The sequence below is a fragment of the Pterocles gutturalis genome, unplaced genomic scaffold, assembly GCF_000699245.1.
Source record: "Pterocles gutturalis isolate BGI_N339 unplaced genomic scaffold, ASM69924v1 scaffold8626, whole genome shotgun sequence".
Classification (NCBI taxonomy): Eukaryota; Metazoa; Chordata; class Aves; order Pterocliformes; family Pteroclidae; genus Pterocles; species Pterocles gutturalis.
The window spans coordinates 1-23,977 of NW_010102973.1; the positions used below are offsets into that span (position 1 = coordinate 1).

General features: G+C 43.9%; 1 protein-coding gene across 2 annotated transcripts; it reads right to left on the reverse strand.

The window, feature by feature from the left end:
- Positions 1 to 2,384: 2,384 nt before the first annotated feature.
- On the reverse strand, positions 2,385 to 23,692 carry PLS3 (plastin 3). 2 transcript variants are annotated; one of them, XM_010086506.1, is made up of 16 exons: positions 23,604 to 23,692; positions 15,931 to 16,094; positions 13,443 to 13,572; positions 12,865 to 12,997; positions 11,493 to 11,574; positions 10,669 to 10,834; positions 9,355 to 9,497; positions 8,038 to 8,064; positions 7,830 to 7,925; positions 7,134 to 7,329; positions 6,384 to 6,462; positions 5,619 to 5,733; positions 5,367 to 5,500; positions 4,341 to 4,464; positions 3,648 to 3,772; positions 2,385 to 2,856 (listed from the first exon to the last, which is right to left on the reverse strand). In XM_010086506.1, exons 1-16 carry the CDS (start codon positions 23,668 to 23,670, stop codon positions 2,724 to 2,726), a joined length of 1,914 nt encoding a protein of 637 aa, XP_010084808.1. In that variant the 5' UTR covers positions 23,671 to 23,692; the 3' UTR covers positions 2,385 to 2,723. The 2 variants fall into 2 exon arrangements, with proteins under 2 accessions (XP_010084808.1, XP_010084809.1); XM_010086507.1 differs by lacking the exon at positions 8,038 to 8,064.
- Between the last annotated feature and the right edge of the window lie 285 nt (positions 23,693 to 23,977).

A 23,977-nucleotide genomic window follows, 5' to 3' on the forward strand; every position in this document is an offset into this window, starting at 1 on the left:
GCGCATCTCGCCGCGGAGGAAGGTCCCGTGGGGCGGGAGCTTCTGCGGCACCTGCGCCACCGGGGACTCATCCAGCGCACGCGGACACCACGGACACGGAGCCCTGCAGGTCCCACATAACCTTGTTAATATGTTTACACTTAATCACCCGAAAAACCCAAAGAAGGGAACAAAGGGAAGCCACGGAATCCTTACCCTGGGCTCCAGCCGACCTGTCTAACGTCTGCTTCAACAGAAATCACTTTCCAGTAGGACCTGCTTCTCCAGCAGTCTCTCATGGAGGACACGGTCATAAGCAAGAGGGGGTTGGGTTTTGGGTTGTTCTTGTTGGGTTTATTTTTTTTTTTTTGTACTCCTTGCTTTACAAAAAAAAAAAAAAAGCGAGGACACAACCATTTACATGGTTCAGGAGCACTGACAACGCAGCACTGAACAGAACTCCTTCGCACCAGCATCTTCACACCATAGGATGGTTTGGAGCAGAGGATAGGGAATGATGTATTTGGTCGTTAGGTTCCCACATTCCTCCAAGCATTTGGCTTCTGGGATTTTTGAAGTGACTTAAGCCCACAGCTGTGCCACCTTGTTACCCAAGATGATGCCCCAAGAGAATGCCAGGCACCAACCTGTAATCTGGGTTAACCCACAAGCTCATCCCCATTCCATCAGCAGACAAGCTGCAACATGCCTCTTACACAAAACACACCTACCTAAAACAGCACTGTGAAAAAAAAAAAAAAAAATTAAAAATCATTCAAGACAGGTCAGGAGGGGGACAGCCCAGACCAGGTTTATGTAGTTAAGGTCACAGAAGTTTGTTTACACAACACCAGTCTCACAGAAATTATTCTTGATTTTCATCAAAGCCACTTGTTGTTTGGGGGGACTTCTGCACTGTCAGGCTACTTTGGCAAAGCTCATGGGACACTCAGGCTCTCACCCACAGGTTGCACGAACAAAGGAACTGGTGCATTAGGATCACCATGACCCTCCAACACCCACATCCCTGTTCCAGCCTTGCTGGACACAGCAAGCAGGGAAATCCTCCCCACCCCCCCCACAACAGCCTGTGGCTGCTGGGCATCCCCTCTCCCACCACAGCACCACAAGACCCAAATCATGCCAGGGACTTGTGTCAGCAGCCACTATGCCCCCAGACCTGTGGTTTCGGAAGCAAGCCTAGATGGCATGCCCCTGACACAAGGAACAACTTTTTTACCTCCTCCTGGGTTTTGCCCTTAACAGGGCTCCTCCCCTACTCCCACAGACATCATCTTTGGGCACACAGCAAGACTTCCAGAGCAAGGTTTTACAGAAGCTACCACAAAGGCAAGGCCTCGCTAAAACACAGGTTGGGGATAATTGCACTGCCAGTGCCCATCTTAAAAAACAAGAGCTCCTCAAGCACACGCCGATTCTACGATGACTTACAGACCAATGGACCTGGCACAAAACAAAAAGATCAACCAAAGCAAAACTGAAAGCGACTGAGGACAGGCTGCCATGCTGGGTCAGTGTAAATAAGGAAAGAAGAGTGTATTTAAATGTTTTTATTTCAACTAATGCTTTGCCACCATATTACATCGCTTTGAATAGCTTGGAATAGCAATATGATCTCAAAATATAGCAAACAGCTTGCCAAAGCAAGATAATATTAAATCCTATGGATACAGACTCTTCCTTCTTTGGCGACAATGCTTCCTTTTATCTGTAAAAATAGTTTTGTGTTCCAGCACATTTGCTGTTCAGTTTATTGAACCCTGCTGTTTATAACATTTGCCTCTTCCCTGCACAAAACCTCCCCACAATGTAGTATGGTTTTATATCCAACAGCATTTTAAATAAAAAAGTTATAGTTTTCATGCAGATTCTTGTAAAAATTATTTTCTTGGTGCACAGAACTGAACCAAGATGCGTACAAAAATGCATTCACTTCCATTCTCTGGTGTAACTGTGCCATCAGCAACATGACAACATGTTACTGCGAGAGATCCAAGGATGGTGGTATTCTCATGTATAGTATAACTTTAAAAAAAAAAAACAACAACACAAAATAATGAAAAAAAATCCCTTTTCACAAGCAGCGAGAGAAAAAACTGCCATGCTTTACTTGTAAAGTAATCAAAATAGTTAGATGTATAAAAAAGCACCATGTACAGAGAATACCAGAGGAAGATCCATCTTCCTAATTACACATTTCTCTTCTAGCATTGCGAGCTGGCCTGCAGGTCCCAACTTGTACTGTAGATTTATTTGCAAAGTTAAGAAAGTGGTCAAACCTAGAATATGCTTGGACCGTCTGACAGGAATTAAACTGGATTGCAGATAGAAATTAGATTTGTTTCCATTACAGTTCATACCAACCACCTTATAGCCCTCAGGGGCAACAAAAACACACACCAAGTATCTGAGAAACAGTGGGGTGAAAACAGCTCCCGAGCAGTATTGCAAGATGCAGGTCTGTTATGAATGCATTTCTGTGAGCTCTTGGTAAGTTAAACTTTCCTTTGGGAAAAGAGCACGTCTGTTGGTTAAAACTCCTCTCCCTGAGAATTTTGATAAGAGTTTGTCTTGCAAAGCAAAACAAAGTCCTTTGAACTTCAACAGTTCCCAGGCCAACAGCATTTCAACGTGGTCACAGCTGATCTGCTACTCATGCACCCAGGGTGGCAGGTTGGGTTTTTGTTGTGTTTTGCTTTTTTTCTTTACGTAGATCAACCCTTTTATACTCGCTTCATTCCTCTGCCCATCAAGCAGGCAAACACGGTCATGACCATCTTCGGTTTCACCTCCACAAGATCTTCTGGAAGAGCATAAACTCTGGCACCAATTCTTCTTGCCATGGACACAGCATACCTATTCACCATGGAAAGATGAGTGGGTCAGCACTGAGACTGCTACCAAAAAATGACAACACAGCTCCTGTCCTATCCAACACAATTTCAACTATTATACTCTTTATTAAGGTTCAAGATGTGCAACAGTCCAATCATACCGCATCTGTTTGTTTTATAAATGTGTTTTGATCTTTAATGCACAAACTGGCCTTTGAATATCAAGTCCACTTTACCACCATTTAAAAAAACCTGTAATTACTATTTGTTAGGGCTAATAGATAGCATGTACAACCAAGGATTAATCAGCTAACATTTACATTTCCCCTTCTGCTTGCTCTTTAGGAATAATCAGGAGACACTATTATTTGCGAGGAACTTTGCTGTCATTCTGCCACTGCAGAACAGTTGCAGAACACACATTTCAAAGGTGGGTTTTAATAGGCATACTTTAAACTCGACAAGCTATGATGATTCAGCAAGACATGAGACATAGAGGGGTTTAATTTCAAAACTGAGCCACCGGCCGAGCACTTCATATGCCTGAACAAACAGGTGAGAAACAGAATACCATTGCTAAGGACTGCCTGGGCTGTTCGGCATTTCTCTCAACAAGCAACAGAGTCCAGGCAACTGCTCCCTCCAGCGTTACGGGCAAGGACAGCAATCAGATTTCAAGAAGTGCTGCCTGTCTAAAAGGTACAGTGTTAAAAGAGATTGAAAACTACAGTAATAAACTGTCGTAAAAGCACTTGCAGTTTAGGGCCAGCACATAGAAGAAATGCAAAACAGCTTTTGAGACAGCGAACTTACTTTGCATTATTTTGTTTGTCGTCTTCTGATAGATGACCGGTCTTTACAAGGTCATAGTTGATACAACCAGGCTGTATAGCATCAATTAAATCCACAACCGCCAAGCTTGTGCTAATAGTCTTGTCCTAGAGAACACAGGAACAGACAAGTAAAGATGAACATCTAATTCTTAAAGCATACTTCTCACCTCAGTCCAGCTGCTTTGCAACAAGACAAGCTCTAAACAAGCCATTTCAAAGCAGCAGTGTTGTTGATTATTCCCAGCTGGACCACAGGGAAAACTGAACTGCTGCTTCTCCTTTGGCAATAGTAACAAGATCATTACTGCAAGTGCTCTGAAATCATGAAGCAGTAACACGTGCAGGCAGGTCTACTCCACTGACCAGACCCCAAGGGGCAACGCTCACCAGCTCTGGCCCCTATGCTTGCCAGCATCTCAGCCCCCACCTCTGCCCCAGAGCCTCTCCCTCTCCCTCCTCTGCCACCTCATCAGCTCTCTTGCTCCACTGCTGTTCCCCACTGTACGTAGTCCTAAAAAGCCTCCTCTCTGGTAGCTTGAAGCCACTTTGTTCCCTGCACAAACTTAATCTTGTCCTTTTTAAACCCCTTCCTAAGATGCTCCTAGTGTTCCTGCAGCCAAGGAAATACTTGTTGGGCACCCTGTGCTTTTGGATGCAAGAGGGGAAGCTGCACCTTGAAGTTCTGGATGGAGGTTGACTTGCCAGCTTCTTTCAGGGTCTGGTTTACCCAGCTGACTATAATGTCATCATTAGCTTTCTGACCGTCACCCAGGTCCTCGAGGACATTCAGCGTGTACCTGAGAACCAGCAGAGAGAACAAGATTAGGCAGAGAGCCTAGGCAAAATCCTGGTAAGCGTGCAACCAGGATGCAATGGGAGCCCATGGCAGCTTTGAAAGTCTTCACATAGCAGAGCTGAGACTTTTTTTTAAAAAAAAACCTCCTGTAGCAGAAAGGAAGAATCATCTATCTTACCAGAAGTGTGATTTCTGTTAAAGCATTTAGTCTTTCTAGCCTTTCAAATCCTTTAATATGAGATCACAAAATTGCCTGGGCTCAGGACACTTGTTAAACTATTTCACCATTTACCACTTGCTCAAACATTATGCTCATAATTACTGTGGTTAACACATCACCTAAAAGGTCTGGATCAGCTCACGAGTTAGCACTCTGACCTCTAAGGCCAAATAAGGAACTACCATGCAGCTATTTTGCAGATACATATTTGCAACATCTTGGAATTCTTCAGAAATAGATGAGAAAAAGGATGATCAACTTTATCTGTTAAGTTTCTCCTTCCCCCCATTCCAATGCAGAAGGGGGTTATAAAGCAGCTCTGGAATGTTTTTCTCTCAATTTCCACCTAAAAATTATAACAGAAATGTTGTGTAAATGTTCCTGCTTAGGGCTTCTGTATGTGGAACAAGCTTGAGCAGGCAAGAGAGAGAGGGGTGATCCTGGTCAGCAAATGTTTACAGACCCACCAGTGGGTTCTCCAGTGGTCTCTGCTCCAGCCTCCCATGTGCAGCAGGATCAGCTCTGCCACAGTTTTGTCCAGCTTTGTCTCAGAAACTCCACAAGGACAGAGGTTTTGCAGTCTTTCTGGGTGATCTATTCCACTGCTGCAGTGCTCTCATGGAAAATACTTCCCAAACTTTGTACTCCATTCACAAGTTTCACATGTTTGAGAGGGGTCCTACCTTCTCATCAACTGCCAGACTAAGGCTAGTGTCAGCGTTGGGTTTCCGTCATTCAGATCCTGTCCTCCAATACCAACCAGGGAGAATTTAGCTGGATGCTTTCCCAAGTCTACAGCGTAGTTACAGTTTTCTAGCTACACAGAAAAAGAGTTTAAACAGAAAATCACTCACAAATTCACTCAGTTGACTAGAAGGTTCAAATGGGAATTTTTAGTATCCATGGCTTCTTTTAAAGTCTTTTGAAATGCTTACCTTTTTCATATTTGCTCCAAGCTTAGGGTACGGAGGCTTGTTAACCTTATTCCAGTCAACAGGAACTTTAATCTTTTCATATAATTGTAGTATTACCAGTGCATCTTGGAGATCGCTAAAGTGGAAAACACTAATTAAACCTAATGTTTCAAGATTTAAATGCACTCTGATTTTTTTCACATCATGAACAATTACTAGTCTTTACAGGTTGTTGCAATTTCAGCAACCCTAAAAAGAAAAAACATTTTGTAGTTTTCAGGGCAGGACAAATGCTCCATGCTTAGCATCACCTAGCTGCTGAGCTAAAGCAACAGACTCAGGGAAGAATTTTGCTACATAAAATCCAAAGGTAGCCACCTCTCTCCACTGACTACAGTGACCCAGAGTACCTTGCCTCCTAACTATGATGTCTTGGTTAAGCCCTAAACTTAGGTGAGAGGTAACTGAGTTCCAGTTGTCCTAGTGCAGTTGCTCAAGCAGATCTAAATGTATTGGGATCTCAGGGTACGAATTTACACAAGATAGGGGAAAAAAACCAAACTGTGTTCAGCTCTTAAAGCCAATTCCTGGTGTGACAAGTGCTGGCTCAGAAATGCCCAAGCAGCAGATTGCAGGGGGGGCACAGTGAGCATCTCCCACTCCCTACCATCACCTTTTCCTCAAGCTCGCTGCTTGGCACTGTGGGCAACAGGACACTGGTGTGGGCCCACCTCTAGTCTGACTGGGACCCTCTAGCTGAGTCTCTCCCAAGGGCCTAACACTTACCCATAGAGGTGATTTACATGGGGGTTCACACCCAGGGAGTTCATCCAGTTGCGGAAGGTCCGTTCCTCACGCGTCTCTCCTAGATGAGAGAAAACAAGTTCATGCAACTTCTGCAAGCTCAGAGCTGTGCAGGATTTTCCACTTTGCAAGGCATGGAACTTCGAGCAGCATAGCTCATCGATGAGGTTTCCAAGCAGAAAAAGGGTATTTTTTTCTACTATAAATTTTTCAAAGGAAGAGGGTTGCCCTGATATCTAGTTTTGGATATCAGTTTGATTTCTCCAGGCCTCGGAAGAGTATGCCTTTTGCACTTTCTACTAGAGAAAGTAGCAGGAAGGTTTTTCACACGGGTGTTAGTTAACTGCTATCCGGGAGCCAAGCAGCCAAAGCGCTAAGGCCAGTTCTGCCAGCAATTAGTGCTCCCATGAACGTCTCACTGCATTACTGAGGTGCTCCTGCCCATTGCAGGGAATGGCAAAACTGACTTCCCAGCCCTGACATGGAGACTGACAGGCTGCTGGCATTGCTCCTACAGGACCAGGCTCCACATCAGGGTCAGAGCAGCTGAACAGGCTGTCACGTACCCTTCTCATCTGCCCCAAAGGAGGTAACAACAACTGCAGCACCGAAGCCTCAAATCATAGGTGTTACTACCATGGAGATACCTCTGCTGGGCACAGCCTCTTGTGACACAAGTGTTTAGGTTAGATATTTCCCTCCTGCTAATTTTGTGACTGATATGGCCATCACCTTCCAGTAGGGTCCAGTCGATGTCCTGGTTTTCAGGCTTGGTAAGTGCTGGGTACTTGTTGAACAGGTTGGCAACAAAGGCCAGGTTCAGTTTGGGATTGCCACTGACCACATCAGCTGGCGTGACAAACTGCCGGCAGCCAAGCCGATCCGCCTGCTGAAGCATGTACTCTGCTCTCCGCAAGTCGTCCTTTTCCTGCCAGGGATGAAATGGACAAGAGCTGTCATGGAAGAGATCGGGCTACAAGGCAGATGGGAAGCTCCAGACTGTCACACCTCCAACCTGCCCTTGCTAGGCTAATCAAACAAAGGGATGAAGCATGCATGCTAATCCCTGCTGCTGTGGATGTAATTGTCCTGGTTTGTCTTGGCATTTTTACCAGAATAGTGCTTTCCAGGTTTATATGCTTTCTGATTTTTATGCTTTTTGAATGTGGTGGTTTAAAACCAGAAATCAGCATGGACCCAAATAGAGCAAAACCACAAATGATTTCTCAGTCATCTATGTTAATTCACGGGTAGCAGTCAGACTGCAACAACCACTCATTTAGCACATACCTGAGGTGCACACATGCCCACTGACACTTTACACATTCTAGAAATTAAGATACCAGGTTACCTAGATGTCATGTGGCAATTACAGGGTACAGGTAGTTCGCGAGTACAGCATGAGGACATGACAGTCTGAATACTTACGTTGAAACCTGACATGTTAATATCGATCTGAGGCTCTCCTTCTTTCTGCCCCTTAGGTGCAATTTGATTGAGGAGGTGGAAATAAGCTCTGGAATCCTGAAATGGATGAAAAAGAAAATTCAGGTCTCCCTCCCAGCAGTGAACACACCATAACAATTCATTTCAGACTCATCTTTAACAAGTCACTGTGTATAATTGGCTTATGTACCTTTACCGAATTACCAAAATCTGTAAGCTTAAGAGAGAGCATGATGGCAGAAATCCAGGCAGCAGAAAAGGAAAAAGAAAGGTAAAAGGTTAGAAATATTTAAGATGAAAATTATGTGTTTGAACTGTTTAAGCTGCCTTTGCTGCAAGCTCTGGTGTCACAGCCTCCTCTCCAATGGCTGGAGGAGGCAGTGACCCCGTGCTGCTGGCTCTCATGGCCCCACAGCCAGATGACCCAAGGCAGCCCTAACCCTTAAACAAGGCAGCCCTTCCTACTGCTGATTATAAGAAGTCAATGTTTTCTCCTGTGCCTGCCCATTGGCTAGAATAGCTTAAAGGAGAGAGGCCAGCGATGGTCACAAACTAGGAGAAGCAAATAGCTGCAGTAATTATTTATCAGCTACAAGTCTTTTTAGACACCAGCACTACGAAGGACCTCAGCATATTCTGTCAGCCTATGGGTTGCACCAGACAAACCAACACCTATCAGCAAAGCTGTAAGTGACTTTGAAGTTGGAAATGAGAGTGACGGTGTGTGTGTGCACTCATACACACACACAGGGGAGCTCTGGGCTCCCCATGCACCTCAGTTATCAGGGTTTTTCTCCCACCCCAACAGTCCTTTAACCTGGAATCCACTTCAGTCCTCTTTCTCCTCAAAACTTCTGGCCATGTGAATAAGCTCCAGAAACCTGCTGAAACCAGTGTCCAAAAACCCTATACTGACCAGGAGTCACAACCCTCCATTTCTCAGTAGTGCTGAGAGAAGACAAGACACCCCCTCACATATGAAAAACAGCTGTAAGACTCACTACTCCCATTTCTACTCAGCCCAGTGTAGAGAATAAGGGGTCTTGTTTCCCTTTTCACCAGTCCATGACGTTTTGGATGAAATGCCACCACCTGCCAGGAGTGTGTGGAAGTCACACTCTCCAGGGATGATGCGGTTAAGTATTTCACCCTGTCTGAGCAAGCTGTGTGCCCTTGAAAAATTATTTCCATCAAAAGAGATGGATTAAGAACATTAGAGAACACATGAGTAATACCAGTTTCCTACTGAATTAAAACATTCAACAGCTTTGCAGCAGGATTCCACCAGCAGACAGTTCAACCCTGGGCTCAACCTCATGGCAAGAGAGAACAGCACTGTGGTACTTTAAATATACCATCCATAAAACCCCCATAATCCTACTCAGTGTACTGAGGTTAGGAAAGGTCCTGTCTGCAGATGAAGGGCCTCATTTACACATGCAAACACGGCCCTGGCTGGCTCCCAGCCTTTTCCCAGGGACACACAGTCCAGGAGAGCTCTTGGTACCTTGATATCTGAGCTGAAGTTATTGATTTTGTGCCAGCCTGCGTTTTCCAAGTGGAAGTTGGCCCATCTTAGGAGCAGCTCTTCTGGGGATAGCTTCATAAGGTCCTCCAAATTTTCACCATCACGAAGTAAGGCAGCCAGTGCTAAAAGAAAAATTCTTGTGAGAGGATGGAAGGAAGGAGTTTTCAAGAAGCAAATCTGCATGCCAGATTTAGAGCTGCAGAAACACTTCAGGGGCCGAAGTGGGGGACAATGCCAACTACTGATTAACTCCAAATAATCTGGGTTTTCATGCACTTTTCCTGAGTTGGTTGTTACACAGAGTATGAATGGTTTAGAAAACTGTGTGCAAAAAGTATTTTCCATTTTCCCGTATAACAAAATTATCAGGATTTTACATGCAGTCTTTGAAGCTGAGGACAGTAAGCTAAATGTAAATGTACTTCTATCACAATGAAAAAGTGCTTCCAGCAGTTTCATATGTGCTGTTAAAAAAAAAAATAAAAAAAAAAAAAAGCCAGAGAAGCCAAGATAAGCACCGTTTCAGCTGGCAGGTGCTTCCCTTGACATGAATTTTCAATCTAAGCCAAACAATGTCACCACTTCACAACTGGGAACTTTAAACAAAAGACACTGAGGCCCCTCCATCCATATGGGTACTGTGATAGCCCATGTAGGAATAACAGAACTCTTTGAATTATTTGAAGAATTTAAATTTTGGAGGTTGTTGTGCAGGACCAAGTGAGCACAGGGGGAGAGCTGCAGCATCACTAAGAATGAACTGAGAGCTCAGCTCTGCCACTGACAGTAGCAAGGAGGATTTGAGGAGAATCAAGTCATTGCAAACATATTCCCAAAGAGCTGAAGCCCTCATTTTTTTTTTTTTTTTTTTTTTGAGGAAGATGTGCAGCTGTTTAGAATCCTAAAAGGATGCAAGCAGCTTTTGCCACCTCCCAACACCGTTACGTACCTATGGCTGAAGCACAGTGGGAGAGCCTGCCTAGCCCAAGGCATCACAAAGCAACACGCTCATTCACACCACAAGGCTTGAACCAAGATGCATCATGACTTACAGACTTGTGTTCAGCCAGTTCTCCAATGCTGACACACATTACCAGGATGGCACAACCCACCCGCCTGAACCTAACTCACAGCCATAAACAGGCTGGAGAGCACTCAGCTTGGCACACATCTCAGTGAACCCAAAGAGTACGTCCCTTTCTGCAGAGAGGAGGGGAGGGAAGAGGCAGCTGATGGGGCTGGAGGTGACAGCACAAGCAATACGGTGTTTATGCTTTTAGAAGTTTCATTTACCTTCATTTCTGCTGAGCTCGATGTCGGCAAACAAGCCGATCTTAATGATCTGCCAGAGAAGCCCAAGGACCAGGTGGGGTTTCCCTTCCCTCAAGTCCTCTGCACCGATATTGACGACATGACACCCGATGGCGGATGCAGAATTCAACGCCAGGTTCAGGTTCTCCTGCAAACAGCACAGCTGAGTGAGACACAGCCAGGGGAGATGCTGCTTTGCCTTTCATCCAGCACCAGCAGAGTGGAGATTTCCTCCCCGTACTTGCTCCAACAGCAGCGGCTCGGAGGAAACGCTCCTGGCCACTCTCCAGCTGAAGTTTAACAGAGCAGTGGTGGCGGCAGGCTGAATCAATAAGAACTGAACTAGGCAGCAGGGTTTAATTTCAGCCTCTGGTATTTAGTTTCAGCCTTCAAGTTAGTTGCATCTAGTGGCGTCAACAAGAATAAGGCTGGAGAAGTGTTAAGTTATACACATAGGCACACACAGGCATCCTTGCAAAAACAACCTGTCCTACGATGAAATGATTCCCAGATAGCCAACATCAATAACCATACTGTTTTAAAAAGACAACGCTGTATATAATCACAGCAGCAATATCAGGTGCACACAGTATTTCAGCCATTTTACCCATTTTGTCATTACGATAGCATTTTTGTCTTTTGGACTGTCAATTATGCACAGTACAAAACTGCCTTTAATATTTAAATGCAAGTTATAAAACTCTCTCCTTTCCAGAATTCCACAATAATCCCTCGAGCCACCATGTTGTTTTCATTAATTCTATCCGAGTATGAATTTCAGCAATGAATACAGAAATGTATTATACCTGAATTATGAATGGTGTGAGTTTCTTCTTGTTAATTGCTCTTTCATCAATTGTGTCCGGAACAGAAAGATTGATCATTTTGCTGGTAGGAGGAAAAACAATAATATTTGAACAACATTTAGTATTTAATCTCAACAAAACTCAATGCAGCAATTAGAATACTCACCACAGTACATTTCCTTTTGCCTGTTTCGTGCTTTTTTTTTTTAATCAAGGTTGGGTAAATCAGAAGTTAATATTTACGTTATCAAGAATGTATTTGTAACGAATAGCTAAGCCTGAAACTTTAAACATGTTACTGACCACTACTGATCTCAGCTGCTGGAGCAAAAAGAGCACATGAATTATTCACAGAGCAGTCACTAAACTAGTGAAGACTCATTGCTCTGTTGACACCCACTGCAGATTTTAGTAAGACAACGCACTTCCTCCTATTGTAAATGTGTACCACTACTGGCAAGAAAAAAAAAAGTCTCAAAGTGTTTGTGCTTTTTTGGGAGGTCAGTGAGGAGCATGTGAGCACAATAAATTTTTAGTCAACAGAAAACATGGCAAGTTTTTACTTATTATTATTAACTACTTCTACTCAGTTAAGACTTTACCAGAAGACCTGAATTACTTGCAACTGGTGGAAAAAAAAACGACTAGCTAAAGAAAAAAAAAGTAAAAGAAATTAAAGGCAATGGGCCCACTAAATATCTTTTGTGTATTGATACAGAGTTACTGAAACTCCAGGCTGATCCACTTCTCCACTATATTAATTCATTCACATTTAAAAAAGAAACCAAAACCACAAAACCAAAAGAAAAGCCATACATAGAAGGCAGCTGGTGTTCGGCAGCCCTGGATGCTTTCTGTTTTCAGCGTGCAGCAAAATATGTTACTTTATTGACTTGGTACAACAATTATCAACAGCAAAAAGAGGATTCCCAGAAAATCAATTTTTGGGTTAATTGATAAGATTACTAACATTCCCACAGGGGTTACCATCTGTCTAAACATCCAAGAAAATGGGCTATTTAACACATCTGCCCTCTCCTAAGCTACCTAGCATCAGGTTGAGCTTGCACCAGGACAACTTCTGCTCCCACAAGGCACCTTCTCCCCTTCAGCAAACTCAGTCTCAAGCCTAAACAAAAGCACTACACAAAAATACCAGCTTGTGAAGTTGGCATCAAAGCTAAAGCATCACACACTGACAAAGAAAGCCTGGGTGACCGAGTCAATTTTTATACGTGCAAAACATTACACAGACACACTAGTCACAAAAACAGCCTATAATAAAATTAAAATTCCCCAACTACAGTTTTGGGAAGTTATTTCGGCAATTTTTTTAATTTTTATTTTTAATTCAGGAGCCATCATGACTTACCATAGCACAATCCCATCTCCCACAGCTTTGAACAGGTCATCTGTATTTGGGTTCATTGGAATAACGTGCCTACAGTCGGGATCATTTTCCAGGGCTTTGTTTATCCAGTTTACAAAAGCATATTTTTCTTCCTCTAAGATAACCAATTGTAAATTTAATACACACTTTTTCATAACATCGCAAAGATTTTCCCAAAAGAATCAGTGTACAATAGCCCAAATAAAAGCCCCACACTATTTTATTAGTCACACAAAGTTTAAAGAAATATGACTTCCACTTCCAGTTACCAGAATATTCCTGTTATTTACTCGTTACTCAATAACTTTGTTATATTATATTCAACTGTGACACAAGGACTTCATCAGCAAGCACAGTTAACAGAACAAATAAGCACACATTTAATTTACACACTGCTAACCTGGCATTACCTTCTAATTCTGTCCTGTTCTCACCTTGATATGAAGCCACTCTGCTATCAGAGAACAAAAGCACAGCACGTGGCAGGGCAGTAGAAATCTACTATTTTTGGCATACGGCCTCCACTCACCCAAAAGAGGAAGCAAAAGGCAGAGCGATACCTGAATAGGAGTGCTGCGTCCCCTCGCTGGAGAGCTCCGAGGTCCCTCCGATCGCACAGATTCCTTCCTTCCTGTTAATCGCTTTTCTGAATGTTTTAGCGATGTCACTGCTTTTCACCTCTTGGAATATCTACAATTTAAAGTGCTCTGTTATAGAAGAAAATCTTGTCTTCACAAAACAGAAGGACCACAGAAGCAGCTATTTCTTCACAGCTTTAAAGCAAACTTTGTAGTAAAATCAGCAAATGTGAAGGGCCCAGCAAGGGTGTAGTGGTATTAAACTGAACATGGACAGCGGGCAGAGAGTCATCCCACTCTCTCAAACACATATTGCAAGTGCCTATTGAAACAGAAGCATTAGGCATGAAGTACCTCACATACATTTACCTTTTCAAGTAGATTTCAAGAGACCACGAGAAGAAAAAATGTGAAACCTTTGCAGACTGAGAGCAGGTATACATGCAGCAGTTTCCACAGGACCAAAGTTGAGAAAGCTGTTGTGCAATTCTAACCTTTCTGTGTAAGCCAGATGCTCGTGTGACTGTGCCTTTAGTTCACACAAAAGAGTTTGTCCACAACTCAAGAAACAATTATCTTTAAGTACATAAAAGTCAAATCTGCGATAAAGTGTAACGAGTGCTCCAGGCAAGGATTCTCCCTCCTCCAACAGCAGGCTTGGGCTAACTGAAAAAACACCCTCATGTTTGACGGCAGAAGAGATGCTTTAGCACAGAAAGATTACACATGCCATTTGCACAGGTTGTATGCTGCTATTAGTGGCCCTGAGGTCCTACAGAACTGAGCAACTATTAGAAAAAAATCCATTCAATGGCTTAAAAGTCTACTGTAACTCCCTCAAAACTTAATCAAAATAGTTTCAAGCACACTGAAAACACAAAAGAAATGTATGCAGGCTCTCTAAACACTACCCAGAAAAAAGGCAATGAAACAGCACTGTAAAGCAGAACAACAAAGTGCTGCTGTTAAAAAGAGAGGAGGGCGCTTGTCCATCTGGCTGCAGAGGTGTCACGCCTTACCTTCCCTGTCCCTTAAACACAGGGAAGGTGGCAAGTCAAGAGGATGATGCAGTGCAGCTAAACCATCTCCTGATGGCACACAGAGGTTTTGCTCAGCCCTGTGATCAGGTAGAGCTGAGTGAAGTTGCAAGAGCCCAAAAGTTTTAGGTTTTCTGGTTGGTTGGTTTTAAACATAAGGATTTTGATAAAGATTTATTTTAGAATTTGCTGGACTAATTGTTGGTACTGCATACCTTCTTTGAAAACAAGTGCTTTAATGCTGAGGTACCACTGAGTCACTTAGTCCCAACCTCAAGTCAGCTCATGTCATCCTTTGTAGCATAAACCCCAGCAAAATTGCTCCGAGCTAGAAAACAGCAAAGTTTTGTTTGCAAAAATCCCCCAACCAACCATTGCTTCTATTGTATAGCTTAGTTGCCTGTAAGACATTTCATGTCTATTCAATCATTGGTCCCATTCAAATGTGGCAGAAGAGATTTATTTCTTCCTTCCTAGTGCAGAGTTAGAGTTATGGACCATCTCAAACCAACAGCTGAAACATGCATCCAGCGTGCAAGCGTTCACAAACTGCAAACAAACTCCAACTTACTAGTTGACTCCGAACTCAAAAGTTCAGAGGGTCTGAAAACAATTAAGGAACAGAAGGTGAAGATAAATAAAGAAATGTCAGGAAAAATAGTTGACATCAGAACAGCTCCCTCAATGTACTGCACATTACTTTTATTACTCTTCCAGCATTCAGTCAGAGTATAAAAAGGATGAAGGGATCGATATTGAACCAGTATCTCAGAAGTGTCATGCTTTTGTAAAAATTAAAAAAAAAAATTCTGTCAGAAAAAGGCTGAAGGTTAGACCTATCTTTCAGTTTCTCTTATCTCTTTACTCCTGTTCTTCCCTTTTAAGACAAGCGGATCTGAATTTTCCTAGCTCAGCATCTAGGACTAATCTCCAAACACATCTTGAAATGCCCTCTCAAATCTTTAGAAAATACTTGTAGTCCCATTACATTGAGAAAGGAAATTATACTGCTTCACTGGGAAAACAAGCATTCATCTATGTGCCTGGAAAAATTGAGCAGCTTCCAGTCAATACTGCAAGCCTGGAGAACTGGAAGTCTTTCTTCCAGTTGTCACCTTGTATGGAAATAGTCTTTTGGTTTTCTTTTTGGTTTTTTTGTTTTTTTTTTTTTTTTGTTGTTTAAAAAACAACATATTTCCTCTCAGTCCAAATCTAAAGGCTGGCAGTGACAGCACAAAAGACTGATCATATGCAGAGATCTGTACAAGGAATTAATTTTTACATGGCAAGTCCTATAAGTGATCGGTTTGTAGAAACAAATCCAACACTGGGGTAAGTGTCCAAGAAGCCAGGTTCAACCTCTTTTACCCCCTTCCTTAGTTTTGTCTAAAAGGGGTCCCCCAGGCTGCTGGAAATTCAGAAATACCACTTACATAGACAAACTCTTCAAAACTTATCTTCCCATCTTTATTCTTGTCGCCATCGATCATGAGCTTCTGGATGATCTCTCTCACTTTGTACCCAGGGAGAGGCAGGTTGGCTTCCTTGAAGAGCTCGTGCAATTCATAGTCACAGATGAACCCGTTGCTGTTGAGGTCTGAGGAAGAGAGCAGACAGGAGAAAGTTTTAAGAAACATACCATTACCCTGACAGGACCAGCCCCAGACAGTGGGGCAGAAACACAGGCCCCATGCTCAGCAGTTCTTTACAGAGAGCAACCTTTGCTCTGGGGATGTCTACAAGACATGGAGGTAAGGAAGAACCTCCTAGCATGGCCCCTCACAGAACACCTGTTTTGGGGCCACCTTGCACAGAGCATTCATCTTTGCTGAAAGCAAGACCCATGCAGGACATGGACACACAGCAGGATGCCCACACCAAAAATACCAAGCCCAAGTAGTACACTATTGAATGGACACCACCAAGAATGCACCAGGAATCAAAAGCACGTAGTAAATACCTACAATGCATTCTCAGAGAGTGTCCCGGTGCAACCTGTGAGATCTCTCCAGCTTTGGGCAATGGCAGCTTCAAAGCAGAGCTGGCCAGGATGGCTCTCAGCATGTGTGTCCAAGTCTGGTGAAAAAGTTTCACAACGGAGCATCTGCATTCTCATAAATGATCTCCAGAGCATTTCTTTTTACGTCTAACTGCAGCTGGCTTCAAGTGTTAAAAATAGGCGGTAATGAAACACAGGACTTCTTACTTTCTAAACTGAAAACACTAAGTCAGCTCTGGATTTACATATTTTATCATGTTGATAACGATGTTATCCATTCATCACTGACATAAAATTGCAGCCAGATATTTTAATGCTGCCCAAGATGCTCTACAAGAACATTGGCTTTGACAGTCAACCACCAAGCCACAGCAGCACTGCATGCTTAGCAAGATGTTATCGCCTACTAGATTCGGGAAGAAAAAAAACAAAAATCTGGTGTGAATCTGGAGCTTTTCACATCAACAGATCCCAGCCCCTTTGGGGACATCATCACATCTGTTGACTGCACAGAGCAAATCCATCAGCCCCAGCCTTTTTTAGCCAAGTGAGGTTTTGCTGCCACCACGGACAGGCACAGGTTGGATGTCTCCCTCCTCAGGCTAACCAGGACGAGCAGACAGTGTGGTTAACAGCACGGCTGGTACCCAGGCTTTGGCAGAGTTGAGTCCAGATTCACATCCCAAGACATAAGCATGACCCTCTGAGCATGTTTGGAGAGACAGGGATGCAGGGCATGTTCTGCTGTTACCAGCTCAGTAGTGATGTTAAAATCCCATTGCTGAAGGCAAGTGGAACGGACAGCCCAGGGAAGTTAATTCAGTGCCTGAACTGCCATCTTCTCCCCAGGGTTGGGGCCATGGGGATATACCAACCCTTGATGGATTACTGCTGCCGCTGGTGGGGAATACCTGGATGGGCTGAGGAGGCAGAGATTTGGCAGTCTCCTAAAATCATAATTTAACAACAGGCTCTGCAAAGTCAACCAAGTGCCTGTACTGAAGACATCAGCTGAGCCCTTTAAGGCTAAAGGAAAGCAGTCTCTGCATTTAAGCAACTGTTACTTTCTTCCCCACCTCTAGATCTCCTGGTGCTGTGATGGTGCACTGCTGACTGCAGCTTGCCACCACTGGCTGCCAAAACCACGCTGTGCTGGAAGGCACCTGGCCCCACTCAGCTTCATCCAGCTACCATTCTGCCCACATCCCACATGGGAAGATTTTTCTGCTATTTATAAGGCAGCAGCCTCTCCCTAAGGCCATAGAGTTAAACTCCATTCAAGCAACAGCTTCTGCTGCCCAACCACCCTGGCAGACTGCAGGCTGCTGCCAGCTGCCCAGGCTACGCAATGGAAGAGCTGCATTGGTTTTGTTCAAGAGGGAAACCCACAGCCACTCGGGTCAGTGTTTATGCTTAAAGGGAGGTACTTTCCAGAATAAGATAAAACAATCAGGATAGCTCTAATGTTTACTTTTTTCTTAGCAAATTTTGAAAGTCAATTTCATTTTAATGAGGTGTCAGAGGTAGTTTTTAGGTTTTATTTAACAGCAATGTTCCAGCAAGCAACATGTCCTCACCACCACTCCAACCTTCCTCATTTCCCAGATCCATATGGGATTTTAAAACTGTTTTTATAAGTTAGCAAAAAAGTGAAATTCAAATTCTATTGTCAAACATCCAAAGTAACACAGAGCAAACCTGTACTCCCTCCTACATTCCAGTCCCTAGGACTCGAACTATAGAAGCGGATTAATAAATTAATTAAACTACTTATGAAATATCAGTGTTTACAATAATACTGATGAAATAAAGTGGTTTGGGACAATGATTAATGATAGCAACAGGCTGCTGTCTGGCCTTCAATTTTAGAATTTTATTCCAAAAAAATATAAGCTTACAAAGGCAAGCTTTACTCAACAGTCCAGCCTGAGATGTCATCAGCAAACTATTTCCCCTCTAGATAAATCACAACTTCTTCTGTTACAATTTTCTTATTACTAGATCTAACTCCACAAAATGCATCTTTTCCCTGCCTCACAGCCAGTGAAGAAAACTCAGACAAGAACAGATTTCTTAATCTCCAGGGCCTATGGACCCGAAACAAAACTTTGCTTTCACCCTCAGCATTACAGCCAACACCCACAGCTTTAGCCTGTGTTTGACTGAACCAACCACAGTCCTTTGCCATGCTGCCAAATTAAGTAGGTAAATCCAGAAACACCTGTTCATCACTTCTTCCCATCAATCCACCACCTAAAAAAATAAGTTTTCCATCTACCCAAATGTTAGTAGGTAAAGGACAGCAAAAAATAAGACTTTAAATACATACTGTATCCTTGATAGGATCATGGATGTGATTTTGGTTCAGATCTTTAAAAGGTTTTCCTCTTGATGTGTCTAGCTTAAGCATTCACAAGTGTTTCAGAGCCAGGCTTGCATGTGCCATGTCTGAGCCTATTCATAAGTGAAAGGGAAAAACAATATATGATGTTTCATGAGGTAGAAGCCTGTTGGGTGAGACGGCTGTGAACCAAGTTCCAAAAGCTCCATCTCTAATACATTGGAGTGATGCTCCAGGTAAAAGGATGCTTTAACCTGTTTAAAGCCCAGTTCTACACCTGAAGGATTTGCATGTTTTTTAACAGTACAGTCTAGTTTAAGCAATTAATCCCCAGCCTCGCATTTATATTGCTTTGCTTGCAGAACAGAAACCATGACTTAAAAACACCAATTGAAATGCAACTGAGGAGCTAGCCCAGGCCATTTTCCAGTTCATCCACACTTGCTTAGCAGACCTCAATCTCAGCCTGAAAGCATCAAACCTGGCTGCAGGGCAAATATTAGGAATTTACTGCAGTCTGGGTCAACATCTGCCCATTCTGAGGGTTTCGTTCACCACTGCAAAGCAGCATCTTCCCAGTCCTCCACATGTTCCTAGTTCAAAAAAGATTTACCTCTGGTCACTGAAAGAAAACCCCCCAAAAATTAGCAGCTCTGCAGCACAAAGAGCCATCTGAAATGCACACTCACATGAGATTCAGCAGCACGGCACCAGGAAAGATGCTGCCCATCGGGGGGCTGTACACCAGTGGCTCTCAGCACCTGCACTGGGCTCAGACAGCCAGCACATAATCAAGTGTGAAGGACACACACTGTTGAGTAATGCACCTTAACTCACTCAAAATCCTTGAGTCTCAGGACCTAAGTTTTTCCAACTCTTAACAGTCCTGAACACCCACCTGTAAGAGTTCCTCTTCCATAGTATCCTGGGAAAAAAAAATTAATCACTCATTTACTTCATAGATTAAAAGGGCATCTATGTCCCAGACACTTTGGGAGTGGGATTTACACGCAGGACAGATCTGTTGGTTTAACAGCAAGACCCCACAGCAAATTGCTGGTTTTGCAGTGAAGATGCTCTCAAGTTTTATCTTCTTGGCTATAGAAGGGCAGATTTAAGTGCTAAAGCCTGGTGGATGTGCTACCCTGTGGGTTCGGCTTGGGAGCAGGGTCAAGTAACCTTAACTAGCGACTGACTATTGGTGGAACATGGACCTGTTCTTCTCTTAACATGTAAAAGAGCCTTTAGCCATGTAAACATGACAAACAGGCCTGAGACAGCTATCCCACAGGGCAGCTGCTTCCCTTCCTGCTGTCTCTGTTCTCCCTCTGGCATCACAGTCAAACGGACACAGTAGCAGCACTAGAAAGAAAAGTAGTCACCTTTGTATCACCAGCAAGTTCCATAATTATTTGCAGCGTCACTGCAGGCCCACCATATGGTGCCTTGCTGGATGTCCTGCAACAGGGCCAGGCTTCAGACAGAAGGTGGTCTAAAATCCCTCTCTAACAAAATCTGAAAGGATATTCAATAGCTGAAGAGGCTGTCAAAATAGAAGCTATCCCAAATGAAATTCTTCGGCGTACAGCCCAGAATTACTAATGGAAGAAAGCAAAATTGTTTTAACAAACAAGCGACAGCCTGGATTCATTATAATCTGCCTGACAGAAAGGAAACTACAGCACATCTGAAGTTTCCTATTTCTACTGAAATATGCATGCACGCCAGCTTACTAAACCTGGGAAATGTCACTGCAGTGATGCACGGCACCGTCTTCTGCCCATCCCCAGGTGGCGCAGCAAAGCCACAATAAACAAAACCCAAAAGCTGCTTCAAGCTCTGGCTCAGCTTCCTCCAACAAGTACTTAAAATAGCTTAAATAACAGGATGCGAGAGGGGAAAGTAACCCACGTTTCCTTTTAAGGATATATGCTCAGCAGGACACACTCCAGCAGGATCACAGATCCCTATTTGCCTTAAGCTAACATTTCAGAGCATTGTTTTACCACCTTGCCACAGAGAACAAAGTGTTCAGCTGTGTTACAATTTTTAAGCATTTTCTGTCCAGAAAAGATGTTTATCTCTGCTGTTAGAAGCAGATCTTCTGGAAGACAAATAAACATAGCAAGTTTGCAGATTTTGTTCTGCCATGCCTCCACTATGAAGTGCCACTGTTTGGCCAAGTACGTACATACACACACCTGTTCCACAGAACAAATTCAGAGATCAGCCAAGATTTGGAGCAACCTGCTCTTCTCCCACTAGCCTGTGGGTCATTCAAAGCCTAGACAGTTCTTGTGCCCCACTTAATTACTTTTTTCAGATGTTAAAATGTTTGGTTTTTTTCCCCACTGCTGTTTACCACTTGGATCACTTCCAATACAAATACCTGGCTGTAGGATGCTGGATGCTGCTTGTCCAAGCTGTAGCTGACTTTAGTGGTAACCTTAAACCATGGTTTCTCACGTGTGGACTGCTTCTAGTAAGCAGTGGGTAGTCTATGGGACTCTTTGCCTTTTGCTGGCTGTCAGAGAACAGCACACCAGCTGCATGGGAGAGAGGGGATACCTTCCAATGGCATGGAAGGCCAGTGGTGTCTGAGTACATAGTAATACACCTCACTGCCTTCCAGCATCACCAGGTCATCATCATCATACAGAAAAGCCGGTCACACACCTTTAAAGTCCCATCAACCTACACAACCAGAGCAGCAACTTGCCCCATGCTAGAGTTAAAGCAAGTCTCCAGGAAGCCCATGCAGCCACACGCTGGGGCAGGGCATGTCTTGGTGAGCAGAAACCACCTCGTGAGATGCTTCCTCCTCCCCACATCTCCTTTACAACATCCTAGAAGCCAACCAGCTGAGCTTTGCTATAATCATGCTCCTCAGCTGCGTTCCAGGTCGTCCAGGTAGCTGGGAGATGAAAGAAAAGCTTCATTTTAAACAGCAGCCTTGGTCCAACTTTTCTTCACATTCACTAGAGATGGCATTAGAAATTCCCAGTGAAAGCCAGTCACCCAATTAGCAACGAGTTCTATGTCCCAGGGCAAACACTGCTCCTTTAGGCATGAATAAAAGGAAGGAATGCATTAAAGTCACTCCTGACAGGCATGTCCCACAGCAACGCATCCAGGCTGTACAAGGCGTAAAGCACCCGAAACAGAAGGCAGCTGAAAAGGACAAACAGATCCCATCTCACTTATGGGTATGTCCAGGCTAATTATCACATTTCTCAATAATACCTAAGTTTTGACACTGCTTTTATAATTTAAAACCAAACAGGAACCCACCTCATGAGCAGGGTGAGCTGTTTTCCTGAAACAAACCATGATTTGTCTTGGGTTTCTCCCTGTTTCCAGTGCAAAGGCAGCCAGCCAACCTAATCTCAATAATTTCCACACACTATAATGACAAAAAGCCACCATGTTCCAGACAGGTTAATAATTATAACCTTATCCAAGGACAGAACGGGCTGCCTGCATCCCAGCCTTATTAAGGTTTGCACTCAGAGGCACATTAGGCAGCAAGAAGCATGATGGTCACTCGTCTCCCTCTGCAGCAGCTCCCTTCCACCTGCTGGAAAAGTCTCAGGAAGAGCAAGACAGGAGAGGGAACTGCTTAAAATGCAACTTGCTTCAAGTCCCAACAGACAATACTGCTCCATAAGAATCAGCTGTCTTTGAAATTCCTACTTCTCTCTGCAGATTGCAAATTTAGGGCAAGTGAGAGTTTTAAGAGCCACCCTGCTCTAGAGGGTGGTTTCCCCGATACAGATGCGACGAGGCAACTACCAGTTTGTATTTATAACCAGTGCTCAAGCAGTGCCAACGCCCATTTAGGAAAATGACTGGCTCTCATCACTTGTACAACTCATTCCCGGCCAGTGCCAGTCCTGGGTGTGGATCCCCAGCTGCATACGCTGACCTCAGTCCACACCAGTGCGGTCCAGCTCCCACCACACCCCTCCCTGGCGTTTCTCTGGTCTTCCAGTAAGCCATATCAGGACACTAAACCAGCAGAAAACAATTTTCTCCATGATGTCAGTCTTCTGCCCATTTCAGCTTCCTGAAGCAGCCTGCCAGAGGCTCCTGCAATGCCAGGGCAGGGGGAAAGCTGGAAGGCAGGCGGAGCAGCCTGGGATGGGCAGCCCCTCAAGCATCAGAGACTGTTAGAGAGGTGAGAACCAGAGAAGAAAGAGCCACCAGAGGGCAATGCACATGCACTACAGCCACAAAGCATTTAATTGTCACCACAAGTTACTCCAGAATGGCCAGGTAAACAGACACTTGCTAGGTTTTGCCTACAAGCTCACCAAATGCTATGCCTCAAATGCACCTGCACAAACCAGAAATGTAGCACCTACATTTATCATCTGCATGGTTCAGCCAATCTGCCAAAACCAATAACATCAGAAACAAGCGCTGTGCAAGCCCTCAAGTGCTGCCCGGGACAAAGTAATGCAATACCTGTTTGGATATTTCTTCTGCCATCAGGAACCAACAAAGTCCACCCTGGAGGAACAGGGCAAGGCTGTCTGCCAGTGCACACTGACAGCCAGACTGCCCACGTCTATTCCTTTGTGCTGCTTGGCTAGAAGTGACAAGCCAGAAGCAACAAGGCTGCCAAGGGACTCCCTGGCATGGAGAAGATCACGAGAGCAGCAGACTGCACACATCCTGCTGGCACCACTGCTCATAGGGATGGGATAAATCCATTTCAAATGTACAGCAGACAGGAGCAAGATGCCATCCTCACTGTGACCTACCAACTTTGGCAAAGGCCTCCTTGAGTTCTTCCAGCTCGTCTTTGGAGATTTGCATGGTGTTGGCCATCTCATGAATTTAGAGAGTACCTAAAGAGAAAAAAGGACACTATGTGAAACCAGGCTGCTCTCAAATGTGTACAGTTTTGAACACCAGTACAGCAACAATCAGTACCAAAGTCACTACAGTTCTCAAAGCCACATTTATCTTTCCACTAAGAAAACAGATGTGTGAAACTTAGAAGATAGGAAATGCACTCCTTCACAAGTCAAAAATCCCATTAGCCTTGTTAATATTTAGCTCTGTGTATTTATTTTATGTGCTATGCTGTTCTGCACACATTAAGGCACTCACTACCAGTGTGTTCTGTAGGTCA

What these genes read in the sequence shown, in the direction of transcription:
- PLS3 (XM_010086506.1), bottom strand. Translation starts at nt 23,670, where the DNA reads ATGGCCAACACCATGCAAATCTCCAAAGACGAGCTGGAAGAACTCAAG. An exon ending in TTAACATGTCAGGTTTCAAC is followed by an intron (nt 7,330 to 7,829) that starts GTAAGTATTCAG and finishes CATCCCTGGCAG; the next exon opens with GAAAAGGACGACTTGCGGAG. An exon ending in GACAAACAAAATAATGCAAA is followed by an intron (nt 2,857 to 3,647) that starts GTAAGTTCGCTG and finishes CATGGTGAATAG; the next exon opens with GTATGCTGTGTCCATGGCAA.